The 15,023-nt window shown below is 45.9% G+C and overlaps 1 protein-coding gene and 1 long non-coding RNA gene across 2 annotated transcripts; both read right to left on the bottom strand.

The window, feature by feature from the left end:
• Positions 1-3,416: 3,416 nt before the first annotated feature.
• sumo2 (small ubiquitin-like modifier 2) lies at positions 3,417-11,346 on the bottom strand. The gene is given in 4 exon segments (NM_001016406.2): positions 3,417-4,123; positions 8,275-8,346; positions 8,430-8,561; positions 11,316-11,346. Coding segments are annotated over 4 exon segments (288 nt in total). The 5' UTR covers positions 11,337-11,346; the 3' UTR covers positions 3,417-4,060.
• Positions 9,164-10,605, bottom strand: LOC116407948. The gene is made up of 2 exons (XR_004220631.1): positions 10,369-10,605; positions 9,164-10,021 (listed from the first exon to the last, which is right to left on the bottom strand). It is a non-coding gene; the product is annotated as an uncharacterized LOC116407948 (long non-coding RNA).
• Positions 11,347-15,023: the final 3,677 nt, after the last annotated feature.

Raw genomic sequence — 15,023 nt, 5'->3', positions numbered from 1 at the left:
AAATGAGACGGTGACTGAAATGCTGCATTTGCACTATTTTTATCTGGGTTGTGGGTATGCTAGGCAATAGCCTGCCTGGTGCTGAATCATTTAGGAGCTAACCTTCAGCTCCCCAATTATGTTCTCAGTGATTATCACAGTTAGTTTTGTGGTAAATTAGAATGTATTCCAGCAGTCTGGATATTGTCCTCTGGAAGCACTACCTGCACAATAGGCCCAGGCTGGCAATCTGTAGATTCTGACTAATGCCAGAGGGGCTGCTGTAAGGTGCCATAGTCACTATTTATTGGGCTGGGGGGGCTGTTTGTGCCTCTGGGTACTTGGAATGCCAGGACCCAGGCCCAGACTGGCAATCTGTGGGTTCAGGCAAATGCCAGAGGGGCTGCTGTAAGGTGCCATAGACAGTCACTATTTATTGGGCTGGGGGGGCTGTTTGTGCCTCTGGGTACTTGGAATGCCAGGGCCCAGGCCCAGACTGGCAATCTGTGGGTTCAGGCAAATGCCAGAGGGGCTGCTGTAAGGTGCCATAGTCACTATTTATTGGGCTGGGGGGGCTGTTTGTGCCTCTGGGTACTTGGAATGCCAGGACCCAGGCCCAGACTGGCAATCTGTGGGTTCAGGCAAATGCCAGAGGGGCTGCTGTAAGATGCCATAGTCACTATTTATTGGGCTGGGGGGGCTGTTTGGGTCTCTGGATACTGGGAATGCCAGGACCCAGGCCCAGACTGGCAATCTGTGGGTTCAGGCAAATGCCAGAGGGGCTGCTGTAAGGTGCCATAGACACTCACTATTTATTGGGCTGGGGGGGCTGTTTGGGCCTCTGGGTACTTGGAATGCCAGGACCCAGGCCCAGACTGGCAATCTGTGGGTTCAGGCAAATGCCAGAGGGGCTGCTGTAAGATGCCATAGACACTCACTATTTATTGGGCTGGGGGGGCTGTTTGGGCCTCTGGGTACTGGGAATGCCAGGACCCAGGCCCAGACTGGCAATCTGTGGGTTCAGGCAAATGCCAGAGGGGCTGCTGTAAGGTGCCATAGACACTCACTATTTATTGGGCTGGGGGGGCTGTTTGGGCCTCTGGGTACTGGGAATGCCAGGACCCAGGCCCAGACTGGCAATCTGTGGGTTCAGGCAAATGCAAGAGGGGCTTTATTTATGTAATTAAAACGTCATATCATTCTTGAGGATGAGTGAATGAGGGGGGTTTGCTTCCTAATCATTATTCCATATGGCAACGGATGCCAAGCAACAGGTGCAGACTGTACCAGGCTAACAGCTGCCCTTATAATATTCCAGTTATACGGGTGCGACCTACAGTCTTTTATATTGTGTCATGGTGGCATCTGCCTGCAACAGCAGCTGGGCACCCCTGCAAGTAACTTTATCTACAGTGGGTGCTACAGTAAGGCCCACATCAGAATACAAGTATTTGCCCCAGCTCAGCCTGTCATATTATAAATAGGGGCTGGGTGATAAATTTCCCATGCTGTGGCTGCAAACAGTATTTAGCTTGTCACTGAGGATTGACTGCAGTACATCTAAATTCCATGGATGACAGGGGGAAATGATTGACTATATTTTGAGTTGAAGCTATTGTTCACCTTTAAAATGAAAGTGGTTGTTCACCTTCAGATCCACTCGTTTGGCGATGCCGCCAAGCGAGTGGATCTTCTCCCGATATCCCCACCTACGGGTGGGCGATATCGGGCGAATCCAGCCTAATTCGGTCATTTGGCCCTGGGGGTATAGGCAAAGTCGGATCGGGGACTGCATCAATGAGCCGATGCGGTCCCTGATCTGACTAAATTTTTAAAACTGCCCAATTTCAGGCCAGATATCGGTCGGGCAAGCCCGTCGGTAGTGCCCATACAAGGGCCGAATCAGTCTAAGGGGCCAATATCGGCAGCTAGAATCGGCCCGTGTATGGGGACCTTTACTTTTAGTATGATGTAGACTAGAGGCGGGCCAAGTTGGCTGGGCACCCTTGGCACACACGCGGGGACGCCTGTATTGGAGGGAGCGCTGAGAAATGAAGTGTCGGGGTAAGAGATCCTGAACTAGGGGTGACAACAGTGGTACCTGCCTAGCGCCCCTCCTAGGTAGGTGCCTCCTCTTCTTCCTACTACTAGTTTCGGCCCTGATGTAGCCAATGATTTGCAATTGGTTTCCATTATTTTATATGTAGGTTTTCAGTTATCTAGCTTTTTGTTCAGCAGCTCTCCAGTTATAGGATTATCAGCAGCACTCTAGTTGCTAGGGCCTTGTTTACCTTAGGAACCCGGCAGCAGTTTGAATGAGAAAGGGAAAATGAATAGGAGGGGGACTTGAAAAGAACGATTAGTAATAAAAACTAACAATAGCAAAATTGCAAGATTAAGGATTAATCGTGTTTTTTGTTTTAGTTACCGGGGTCAGTGAATAAATAATGAAGACCTTTTACAAAGTTTCTAGGAATAGAATATTCTATAACAGGGGTCGGGAACCTTTTTGGCTGAGAGAGCCATAAACACCACATATTTTAAAATGTAACTCCGTGAGAGCCATACAATATGTTTGGCCGTGGATGCTCGGGGCAAGGTAGGGTGGGTCCCAAGGATGCCGGATGCGGAGGAGGGCGTGGCCTGCACTCAGCAGATAGAAGATGTGTTCTAAGGCTTAGAATACGTTTCTATCCGCTGAGCACAGGCCACGCCCCCCCGTTATTTTTTTTTATTAAAGATTTGGCAGCGAGCCAGATGCAGCCATGTTCTACCCCTTGTTCTATAATATATTAAAAGTTACCCTCCATAAGGTGAACCAGCCCTTTAAGTATGTTGTAGAAAAGTGCTATTCCTAATTAATTTGCAATTTTCGTTTGGAATCTTAGCTGCTATGTGGTTGCTAGGGTCCAAATTACCCTAACAACCAATCAGTGGTTCAAAAAAAAAAAAAAAAAAAAACTGGAATATGAATGGTTCTAAATAAAAGGATAAAATAATAATTAACAGTAACAATGAAAGTGTAGCATCAAAGACCAGTAACAATCACAATAGCTGAAAGCCTTACAGAACAAGGTTTTGAGCTGCGGGGGTCAGTGACCGGCCTTTTGAAAGCTGGAAAGAGTCAGAACAGGGAAAGAAATAATTCAAAAAACGAAGACTAGTTAAAAAGCTAAGGACTGGCCATTCTTTAACATACTAAGAGTTAACTTAAACTAATTCATAAGGGTCTTGGGAAGCCATGCCTTGTGCAGCAGGTTCTATTTGGCACTTTATTCCCCCCATAAGGTTACCCCAGTCCTTTACCCATATCCTTTTGTAGTACAGTGCTCAGAGCTGTTACAAAGGGAAAAATAAGAGTGTTATATAATAATGTAGTGTAAAAACACCATGTGACATACATCCCAAGAGCGAAAGAAAAAAAAAACCCCACATCATTATTTTAAACAAGATTTATTTAAACAACGAGATGTCAGACTTTAACGGGAAAAACTACCTAAAATGTTTATCCTTTTTTTCAATTTTTCCTTTTAAAGCTTTCCTATTAATTCACCCAGCTACATGTAACAGCTACATACAAAAAGTTATAAAATTGTTTCCATTTTAATTAAAAAAAAATGAAGGGGGGGAAAAAAAAAAAAAAAAAAAAAAAGAATTTCCCAATCGAGAGGCGGGGTTAACTCCCATCAGTTAATATTAACAGCCAGCTGCTGATAATTCATAGCGACTATTGAATCTGAAATATAGACATTACCGGCAGTAAAAGGTATGTGGAAAAACAAAAACGCGAAAAAAAAAATAATTTACTGGAATAAAAGTCAAGAAAGCATATCAAAACTGCAGGGAGGTGGGGGAGACTGTGCCGCCCACCATCTCAATGTCGCCTTGGTCCAAAAGTACTATCACTAGTAATTGAAACTGTCGGAAGAAAGAACAAAAGTAACCCCTAGAATGACAAACACACATCCACCCGATATATATGTACAGTAAAGGAGGAAGGGGGGATGGAGGTGAATGCAGTCAGGATGTGTGACCCAGGAGGCAGCGGGTGAGAGGCTGGGATACAGCGGAGACTAAGGGCTTAGAAGGATCCTCCCGTCTGCTGCTGGAAAACATCAATTGTATCTTCATCCTCCATCTCCAACTATAAAAAAAAAAAAAACAGATAATTAATAACTCAAGAATTGGAACACAATGGGTTATTTTATAAGTAAAACTCAGCTAAGTACCAATGAGGAGTTAAAGGGGACCTGTCACTCTAATAAATAATCCCAAATTGTTTCCAATTGTGTTCGTCAAGCAAAATAAACTTCACTTACGCTATAGAAATTATTTTAATCTTATTTTTGTCAGCCTTGGAAGTCACAATTTCAGCAAGCAGGCAGGCGCCATTTTGTGGACACTGTTATTTAGGCATGGATACCCATGTCCATGCACTGGTTAAAAAATAAGATGGTGAGGAGGGAGGGGGAATGTAAGGAGTGCAGCAACATCTAGACATTGTGAATGGAAAGTGAAAGTAACTGTCTGCCCCACCTCTATGCCTAAGGCATAGAGGCAGGGCAGGCAATATATGACTGACAGCTGGGATTTTTATTTGCTTTTATATGGGTGACAGGTCAGCTTTAAAGGGGTTTACCTTTATGTATATTACAGAATGCCTAATTATAAGCAACTTTTCAATTTGTCCTCTTTATTTATAGTTTTTTAATTATTTGCTTTCCTCTTGTAACGCTTTGCAGCTTTCAAATGGGGGTCACTGACCCCAGCAGCCAAAAAAAAAACAAGGCTGCAGCTGGTTTGAATGAGACAATGGTACGAAGTGGAGGGGAGCAGAATAGAAAAACAAAACAAATATAAAAAGTAACAAGCACAATAGCTGCAGCCTTTTTATATTTGTTTTTCTATTCTGCTCCACTTCGTACCATTCTCTCATTCAAACCACTCCCTAGTTGCTAAGGTAAATCTGGACTCTAGCAACTAGCTAGCTGCTGAAACACCCAACTAGAAAGCTACTGAATAAAAATGTAAATAATCACTCTCTACTTTAGGGATCCCCAACCTTTCTTACTCATAATGAAATGCAAATGTAAAAAGACTTGGGGAGCAACACAAGCACCATAAAAGTTCATGGAGGAGCCAAATAAGGGCTGTGATTGGCTATTAGGGGCCTCTATGCACCCTATAAGCTTACAGGGGGCTTTATTTGGTAGGGATTTTTTCTTTTATTCAACCAAAACTTTCCACCACTAGGCAGCCCCTCTGCTTATATTTGAAGTGTTCTATGTCTGCATCCAGAGCCTGTGTTCACCTTGGCGGAAAAGGAGAAGATTTCAGCACAGTGAGTATGCAGAAATCTGCTCAGTGTGTCTACACTCAAACTCACATAGTGGTGGGGCTGTTTTCTATACAACCCAGTGTGGCATTAGCCTATAAGTTCACTACTGGCTGTAGAATCGGTGCATAAGCTGCCACAGAAATGGCTTGTGGTTCAAACTCCCTGAGCTGGTAAATAAGCAGATACATACGTACAGAGGATTGTCGAAGGAGTGTTAATAACAAAGTAATTCCCAGATGTAACTAAGCCAAAAATAAAATAAAGCTTTTTGCCATCAGTACAAAAAAACAAAACAAAACCGAAAAAAAAGGCAAAGCATTTCCCGGTTCTTTTTTTTTTGCCAGAGAGGAAAAAAAGATTCCAGCTCTTGCTACGGTGAGAATTCTCCATGCATATTATGTTAATGTGACAACATAACACATCAGATTCAGATATAGATTCAGATCTTTTGTCAGCTCAACTGAATGAGAAACTTACACAATGGGATGAAACGGTTAACTTATTTTATAAGTAAATGAGAAATTGTTAAGTTTAGGATGTTTCTATTTACTACACTGCTGTCTGGTAACACTAGTGACTTGTTTTGGTATTATTATTAACATTTATTTATAAAGTGCCAACATATTCCGCAGCGCTGTACAATAAGTGGGTTTCATACATTGGACATACAGAGTAACATATAAAGCAATCAATAACCGATACAAGAGGTGAAGAGAGCCCTGCCCAAAAGAGCTTACAGGTATGTGTAGGAGAGAAGAAAGTATGGCTAAAGCAAAGCTAATTACGTACCTTTTAATAAAACAAATGTCATTTGAGCCCCTAGTACGGTGGTTCCCAAAATATGGGGCTTCTCTACTAACTAGAGTAGCAGCCGGGGGCCTCAGCCTTAAAGGAGAAGGAAAGGTTAAATAACTGGGGGGGGGTTACCAAATGTTACTCACCCCTTAGTGATTGTAATTGCATCCCCAATAACCCTGGCCAGTGCTCCTTTTAGGAGAAAACTGCACCAGAGTGGGGTATATGCAAGCTTTCCTCTTCTTAAGAATCCTGGGGCCATGCATATGTTCTTTGGCTAAATGATTTTCTATATCTTTAACCGTTATATAAGCTAAGGGCGGCGGCGGGGGGGGGGGGGGGGTTGACCACAGGTGAAACCTTTTTGAGGATGGTCTAAACTCAGCCAGACAATCACTGCTCTAGTCCTACAGAGTGTGCCATAAATTCAAACTTAGGGATATAACTTCAGAGTTGAAAACCTGCAGTAGCACAAAAATAAACCCAGAACTCTTAACATACAAAGTATTAACTTCCGTCCTATAAAATGTTAATAAAAAATAATGAAAACTATCTACCAGGCAAGTGGGGGGGGGGGTGCCCTGAGAAAATGAATACATGTATATAGGAAGGAGACTTGTATATACAGCTATTTACATTTATAGACACAGCCCTAGAACCAACTTGACCAACAATAACAGGCAGATTTTGTGTGGGTACATCAGACTCTGCACTTTACACATTCTTTAGAAAGGTGGAGAACGTTTTATTGAGCTGCCACAGGCCAAGTTAACTCTATAGTGGGTTTTTTTTTTTTTTCTGACAATCACAAAGAGTGAAAGTGTGATTGCCCATAATTAACTCCACACTTGCTGTTCTGTCTAGGATCAAAAAAAAAAACCCATTGACTTTAAGGATCAGGAAAGTTTTATTCACTGGGAGGTACTTATGTCCCCCCCCTTTAATCTCCACCTTTTCTCCAGGACTGACCAGGGATCTTTCAATCCAAGCAGCAAGCCCCCCATCTTACCTACCTGTATTTCCCAGGGATTCCCTTGCACCTACCTAGTATGTGTATAGTAAAACAATCACTAGGGAGCAAGCCTAATATATCCTAGCCCTTCAAGTGGCTTGCAATACTCCTACATGCACACAAAAAGCAGACTTAAGGTGGCCATACACGGGCCGACTATAGCTGCCGATATCGGTCCCTTGGACCGATTCGGCAGCTAATCGGCCCATGTATGGGGAGAGCAGAGCGGCCTGGCCGACCGATATCTGGCCTGAAATTGGCCAGATCTCGATCGGCCAGGTTAGAAAATCTGGTCGGATCGGGGACCGCATCGGCTCGTTGATGCGGTCCCCGATCCGACTGCCCCATTGCCGTCCACATAATCCGATCGTTTGGCCCCAGGGCCAAACCATCGGATTATTATTTTTTTTACCTAAATGGTCCCCGATATCGCCCACCCGTAGGTGGGGATATCGGGGGAAGATCCGCTCGCTTGGCGACATCGCCAAGCGAGCGGATCTGCTCGTGTATGGCCACCTTTACTGAGAAGCTACATTTCTATTGGCACGGTGTTTGGTCTACTCTTTATTATGCAAGTGAAAAGGTTGGTTGCTAGGGGACCAAAATGTTATACTTAAAAGCTTAATTTTGTGCCAGGTTATGAATGGCTTTCTCGCTTTCTATCTTAAACAGTTGCACAAAGCTTTTTCTTGTTACACAGGACTGTTATGCAAGTCCCAATGAATCAGCATTGTACAAGTTAAGGCCTTATTGGCCAACCTCGTCTGGTTTTATCCATTGCCATAATTATAAAGAAGGCACAGGATCACTGCTGGTCTGAACAGGGTAAACACTCACTGCATGAGAGGGAACGCGTAAAATCACCCAGCAGCCCTTTGCAATATGTAAAAGTGTCAGGGTTTTAGCTTTCATAAGCATAAAACAAGAAGAGCCATGGGTTACTCCTATTGGCTTGAGCAATTAACGGTTAAAGAAAAACACATTTTACTTGGCAACAACTAAGTGATAGGTAGCAAACATGCAAAAAATAAAACCAAAATTAAAAATATCTATATACAATTTTTTTAATATACATTAGCGATGTAATATTGTTAGTGGCCAGATCTAGCCGGTTTTAGGGGCTGCTTGTCACTGTATATGTTCATCTCACCTGTGCTGGCGTGTCCGTTTCATTGATTGGCTGCCCATCAAACCGGAATCTGATCTGCCTCATTGACAAACCCTGGAGGAGAAAATATATGATAAGTAAAACTGTATTGCCAGGCTTATACCCAGTATTTCTGTACCCAAATCTGATCTGGTTACCTGACGCTCACAATATGCCTTCATCAGTTTGTTGAGCGGTGTGTGCCGCTTGATCTTGAATTGCACCACTGAGCCATCCTGGCCAGCCACTTTCAGGTTGATGTGGTCGTTGTTCTCGGTCTTAACACCTTCCTAAAAGAAGTAAAAAGTGGAATGAGTGCTGGGAAGGGGCATCATGGCACAGAAACACTGGTAACGCTTGTGGTTATTCATCCCGTTGTGAGAAATGAGCTCTTTGCACCCCATTCTAGAGAATACTTTGGCACCAAATGACAAAAGAACTCTAGTTATATTAGATCTGGCCGGGGACCATGCTACATTTGGTAATGTGTTCACAACGCACAAGAAGAAAGATGGGGAGCACAGAAGTTATAAGGCTGCATGTCATTACACAAAATACACCAAATGTTCCCTTTAGAACAACAGTCACTGCTGGGAGCTACAGTTCTGGAATGTTTACTGACTGCACAGGCATTTAACTTACAACTACACTCACAAAAGCTGGTCTAGCCCCTAACCTCATCGTATATATTAGCCTTACAGTACGCTTGCCTGTGTCTCTAGGTCCCCAATTAACAGGTCCCAGTGATTAAGAGAGCAATATCACATTGAGGGCCAGTATGCAGAATAACATGGTACTGCTTCACAGTGTCACAGACCCTGAATCTAAAGACTTAATACAAGTTTAAAAGTTCTCAGAACTTTCTTTCCACTGTGCCTAATGCACCTTACCCTTCCTGCTTCTAACACGTGTTCCTCCATTACCTACACTACTTCCTCAATTCTAAAATTCCTTCCATACTAAGAATTCTCCTTCCTTAGGTCGAAGACACACAGTAGTAGCAGCTACTTGTCACAGCTACTAAAATATTCAATGCCAATCAGTTACTGATAATTCTCTGTTTTCGCAACGCTCCATACTGTCTAAGGCAGGGGATTTTCTGGTGTTTTGTAGCTGTAAAAAATTAGTTGCTGCTAGTAGCTCAGTGTGTCTTCACCCTTATGCCCCTTACTCTGCATGGAATGCCCCCAACATAACCTAGGCTTCTGGCCAGTATTAACTCTATTTAATGGCACTGAGCCCTGCATACCCATTTTCCCACCATTAAGCTCTCCCATAATACTTGCCCTTCTCACTGGCCAGAGGCTACATCTTTTCCCACTCAACATTCTTGAATTCCTCTCTCCCCAAGTTACCTCATTCCCTAAAGTCAATGCCCCCAACATACCTGGGCTCAGGGCCCCCTAAGCTCCCAATTCCCAGCCCCAGTATATGCCCCCAACATACCTGGGCTCAGGGCCCCCTAAGCTCCCAATTCCCAGCCCCAGTATATGCCCCCAACATACCTGGGCTCAGGGCCCCCTAAGCTCCCAATTCACAGCCCCAGTATATGCCCCCAACATACCTGGGCTCAGGGCCCCCTAAGCTCCCAATTCACAGCCCCAGTATATGCCCCCAACATACCTGGGCTCAGGGCCCCCTAAGCTCCCAATTCCCAGTATATGCCCCCAACATACCTGGGCTCAGGGCCCCCTAAGCTCCCAATTCCCAGTATATGCCCCCAACATACCTGGGCTCAGGGCCCCCTAAGCTCCCAATTCCCAGTATATGCCCCCAACATACCTGGGCTCAGGGCCCCCTAAGCTCCCAATTCACAGCCCCAGTATATGCCCCCAACATACCTGGGCTCAGGGCCCCCTAAGCTCCCAATTCCCAGTATATGCCCCCAACATACCTGGGCTCAGGGCCCTCTAAGCTGCCAATTCCCAGCCCCAGTATATTCCCCCCCAACATACCTGGGCTCAGGGCCCCCTAACCTCCCTATTCCCAGCCCCAGTATATGTCCCCAACATACCTAGGCTCAGAGCCCCCTAAACTGCCAATTCCCAGGCCCAGTATATTCCCCCCCCAACATACCTGGGCTCAGGGCCCCCTAACCTCCCAATTCCCAGCCCCAGTATATTCCCCCACAACATACCTGGGCTCAGGCCCCCCTAATATCCCTATTCCCAGTATAGCCAAGGTCGCCCATTCCCATTTACTTCCCATCTCCCAATACTGGCAGTGCCCAACATACCCTTCCCCAGTGCTCCCTGGTTCCTGTCCTCCCTTCCCCAGTGCTCCCTGGCTCCTGTGCTCCCTTCCCCAGTGCTCCCTGGTTCCTGTGCTCCCTGGTTCCTGTGCTCCCTTCCCCAGTGCTCCCTTCCCCAGTGCTCCCTTCCCCAGTGCTCCCTTCCCCAGTGCTCCCTTCCCCAGTGCTCCCTTCCCCAGTGCTCCCTTCCCCAGTGCTCCCTTCCCCAGTGCTCCCTTCCCCAGTGCTCCCTTCCCCAGTGCTCCCTTCCCCTGTGCTCCCTTCCCCTGTGCTCCCTTCCCCTGTGCTCCCTTCCCCTGTGCTCCCTTCCCCTGTGCTCCCTTCCCCTGTGCTCCCTTCCCCTGTGCTCCCTTCCCCTGTGCTCCCTTCCCCAGTGCTCCCTTCCCCAGTGCTCCCTGGTTCCTGTGCTCCCTTCCCCAGTGCTCCCTTCCCCTGTGCTCCCTTCCCCAGTGCTCCCTTCCCCTGTGCTCCCTTCCCCAGTGCTCCCTTCCCCAGTGCTCCCTTCCCCAGTGCTCCCTTCCCCAGTGCTCCCTGGTTCCTGTGCTCCCTTCCCCATAAACCTAGTGGGCCAATGCAGTGCAGCCTCCCATAACCAAGCCCCGCTAGTATGGGCGTCCCTCTCCCGGCTGTCTCCCTACGGGCCCCTCCCGTACCCACAGAGCCCCCGCACAGCCCGCAGGCCGCTGCCCCCTCCCTTTAGCGCCTAGGCCTCTCCCTCCTCCTGCCCCGCACCCACTGCCCCCGGCCCCAAGCCCGCTATGCGACCCTTCCCTCTCCCAGCCCGGAGCAGGACCTTGGGCTTATCGTCCGCCATTGTCAGTTCGCTCCCGGTGCCCGGTACTCTCGCTGCTGCCTCCTCCTCACAAAGAGCCTGAACTGGCGCGGGACGTGGAACGAGAGCGCGCACGTACGGAAAGGAAGATTTGGCGCACTCTCTGCGTGCGCGCCCCCGCCGCTATTTCCACTGTAGGGAAAAGCCCGCCTTGGGGAGCACGTGGCGGCGGGGGCGCGCATGGGGGGAGGGGTCTGACTCTGAGGAGAGTCAGGGTGAGGTTGGGCCGCATTGTACCCGGGATTGGCTAAATCCCTTCCAGTGACTTCATTGGCCTAGTCTCATAGAGGGGGCAGGAGCCATGATAGAAGCTTCCAGAAACAGCCCCCCCTATAATTAAGCCAAAGGAGGAAGCCATACCAGTTGCCATACCAGTTACCTTTTCACTAAAACTTTATTTTGATCAGTCCTGCACTTAAGGGCAAATGCCCATACCTGGTGCCTCTTACCTTCCAGTTTGTGCCTGTATGTTACCCAACCACTTAGATTGTAAGCTCTACGGGGCAGGGACCTCCTTCCTACTGTGTCTCATACCCCATGGCACTTACTCCCTGTGTATTTATACTTATTTATTGAAATTTATTATAACACTTGCCCTACCTGTGGGTAATTGTGTATATTGTAAGATTGTACAGTGCTGCGTATCCTTGTGGCGCTTTATAAATAAAGTTATACATACCAAAAACATAGAGAAGCTAACCATATCCAAAGCTACCAGACAAAACATAAAAATCATATCCAAACCATATCCAAAGTTACCAGACAAAACATAAAAATCATATCCAAACCATATCCAAAGTTACCAGACAAAACATAAAAATCATATCCAAACCATATCCAAAGTTACCAGACAAAACATAAAAATCATATCCAAACCATATCCAAAGTTTCCAGACAAAACATAAAAATCATGGAAGGTGGCTGCCCTTTTAGGGACATAAAATACAGCCATTTCCCAGGGTGGGACTGGACGAGCGGAACGATAGGAGAAAAACCGTCTGTTGAGGTGGTGGACCCCACACACCTCATTCCAACACTGGGATTTACTGTCTTTCTTCCCTATTTACTGTTAATAACACTGACAGCCTTCTGCTCCTCATAGTTACCCCCCCAAAAATGAAAAGGCCTAAAACCCACCCAAAATTGCCTAGGGTACAAGCAGTGCATATTGGGACATGGTTATAAGGGCATTTATTTTCTTTCATTTGGAGTTTGCTTGTAAGGTGGAGATCTGTAAACAACAAAGGGATGACAATACAAATGTCACAAGCAAAAGGGAGAAACCACAGCAAATATTTTAAATAAAGGGGAGAGTAAATTGCATATCAAAATAAATGAGTCATAAGTATTATATGAGATCAGCAGCCATTCTTCTGATCCAAACATAACTTGAAACAAAAGAAAACACCATGTGGTTCAAAGTTGGTCTACTCTCTATGTTAGTGCAGTCTGCACCCAACACCCATCCTAAAGGTGGCCATATGGCAGGGTTGCCAAATGTGCGGATCGTGACTCCTGATATGCCCCCCTACAAATTAAACCGGCGGGTATATGGGCAATCGGAATCAATGAGGCAATGCTGTCCCCGATTTGATGGGAAAATCAAACCTGCTGGATCAAGTTCTGGTCAATTTTAGGCCAGATATCAGTTGGGTAGGCCTGTCAGGGGTTCCCATACAAGGGCTAATAAGGTGCTGTATTTGTCTGATAGACCTGAATCGCCAGCTGAAATCTGCCCGAGTATGGCCACCTTAAAGGAATGCTGTCATGGGAAAACATGCCTTTGTAAAATGAATCAGTTAATAGCGCTTCTCCAGCAGAATCCTGCATTGAAATCCATTTTTGAAAGGACAAACAGAATTTTTAGATTTAATTTTTAAAATCCACATGGGGCTAGCCATATTCTTAATTTCCCAGGGTGCCACAGCCATGTGACCTGTGCTCTGATAAACTTTAGCCACACTTTACTGCTGTGCTACAAATTGGAGTGATATCCCCTCCCTGCAGCCGATCAGCAGAACAATGGGAAGGGAGCAAGATAGCAGCTCCCAGTAGGTATCAGAATAGCACTCAATAGTAAGAAATCCAAGTCCGGCTTGGGAATCCTCCAGTTACATGGGAGTAGGAGAAACAATAGGTTAGCTGAAAGCAGTTCTAATGTGTAGTGCTGGCTCCTTCTGAAAGCTCAGACTCAGTCACACTTTACTGCTGCGCTGCAAGGTGGAGTGATATCCCCCCCCCTCACCCCAGCAGCCGATGAGCAGAACAATGGGAAGGGAGCAAGATAGCAGCTCCCAGTAGGTATCAGAATAGCACTCAATAGTAAGAAATCCAAGTTCGGCTTGGGACTCCTCCAGGTACATGGGAGTAGGAGAAACAATAGGTTAGCTGAAAGCAGTTCTAATGTGTAGTGCTGGCTCCTTCTGAAAGCTCAGACTCAGGCACACTTTACTGCTGCGCTGCAAGTTGGAGTGATATCCCCCCCTCCTCACCCCCCAGCAGCCGATCAGCAGAACAATGATAAGGGAGCAAGATAGCAGCTCCCAGTAGGTATCAGAATAGCACGCAATAGTAAGAAATCCAAGTCCGGCTTGGGACTCCTCCAGTTACATGGGAGTAGGAGAAACAATAGGTTAGCTGAAAGCAGTTCTCACTGGCTCCTTCTGAAAGCTCAGACTCGGGCACAATGCACTGAAATGGCGCCAACACACCAATATTACAATTTAAAAAAAATGTATTTGTTGGTTCAAGAACAAAAGTTTAAATGGCAGAGGGAATTATTTGCTATGTGAACTCTGTAAGTTAGAAATAAAAAGTGCCCCATAAAAATCATGGCAGCATTTAAGCCTCAGTATTACTTCTCAATGGTGCCTGCCGCTGATTTTGCATGAGTTAAGTAAACACAGTCATTAGTAAGTGATCAGACCATTAGCCTAGCTGCCTGCTTCTAGTTCTGTAGGGATGCGCCAAATCCAGGATTCATTTTGGGATTTGGCCAAGAGTCTGCCTTTTTTAGCAGGATTAGGATTCGGCCAAACCAAACCCGAATGCTTAAAACCATGGGACTTTTCATCACATAAACGTGAAAATTGAAAATCTGCAACCATGCGCAGTGCGATTTAATCCTTCCATGGCAATTCAGTGCTTCCTTGAGGCTGCCATATTAGGAGATGGTTCAGTCTGGGGTGCCAATATAAATACATGTACAGCAAGAATCAAGAAGGGCATGGTAGACTGTAATATAGAACAAGAAAGGGTTAATCAGTTCCAGTCTGCATGGATACAAGTTATGGGGCAAATTAGGATTCAGATTTGGCAGAATCTTTTATTTAGGATTTAGGGTTAGGTCGATTTGGGGCATCCCTATTCAGTAGCCAAGCAGGCCATATTCAGCCTATATTGGCTGCTACTGGTGGCTCCATCAAAGGCGCATTACATTTCTTTCATAGCATGCCAACAGTAAATAGTTATACTTTCTCTTTATTAGAATTTACAAAGCCAGGTGTCAAGAATAAACGCCAACACAAATATATCTGTGGAGATGAAACAGAAAATCACACGGGTTGGCGAATAAGTGTGTTTCTGCCCGTTGCGGTTTGTGCAGGCAGCGCAGAGGGCAGCCTTAGGGGGGGGTCCTTCCGTGGGAGCCTTCGGAAACGCGCGGGAACC

The sequence above is a fragment of the Xenopus tropicalis genome, chromosome 10, assembly GCF_000004195.4.
Source record: "Xenopus tropicalis strain Nigerian chromosome 10, UCB_Xtro_10.0, whole genome shotgun sequence".
Taxonomy (NCBI): Eukaryota; Metazoa; Chordata; class Amphibia; order Anura; family Pipidae; genus Xenopus; species Xenopus tropicalis.
The sequence above is the reverse complement of the archived record's forward strand: the minus strand, read 5'-3'. Positions and strand labels throughout refer to the sequence as shown.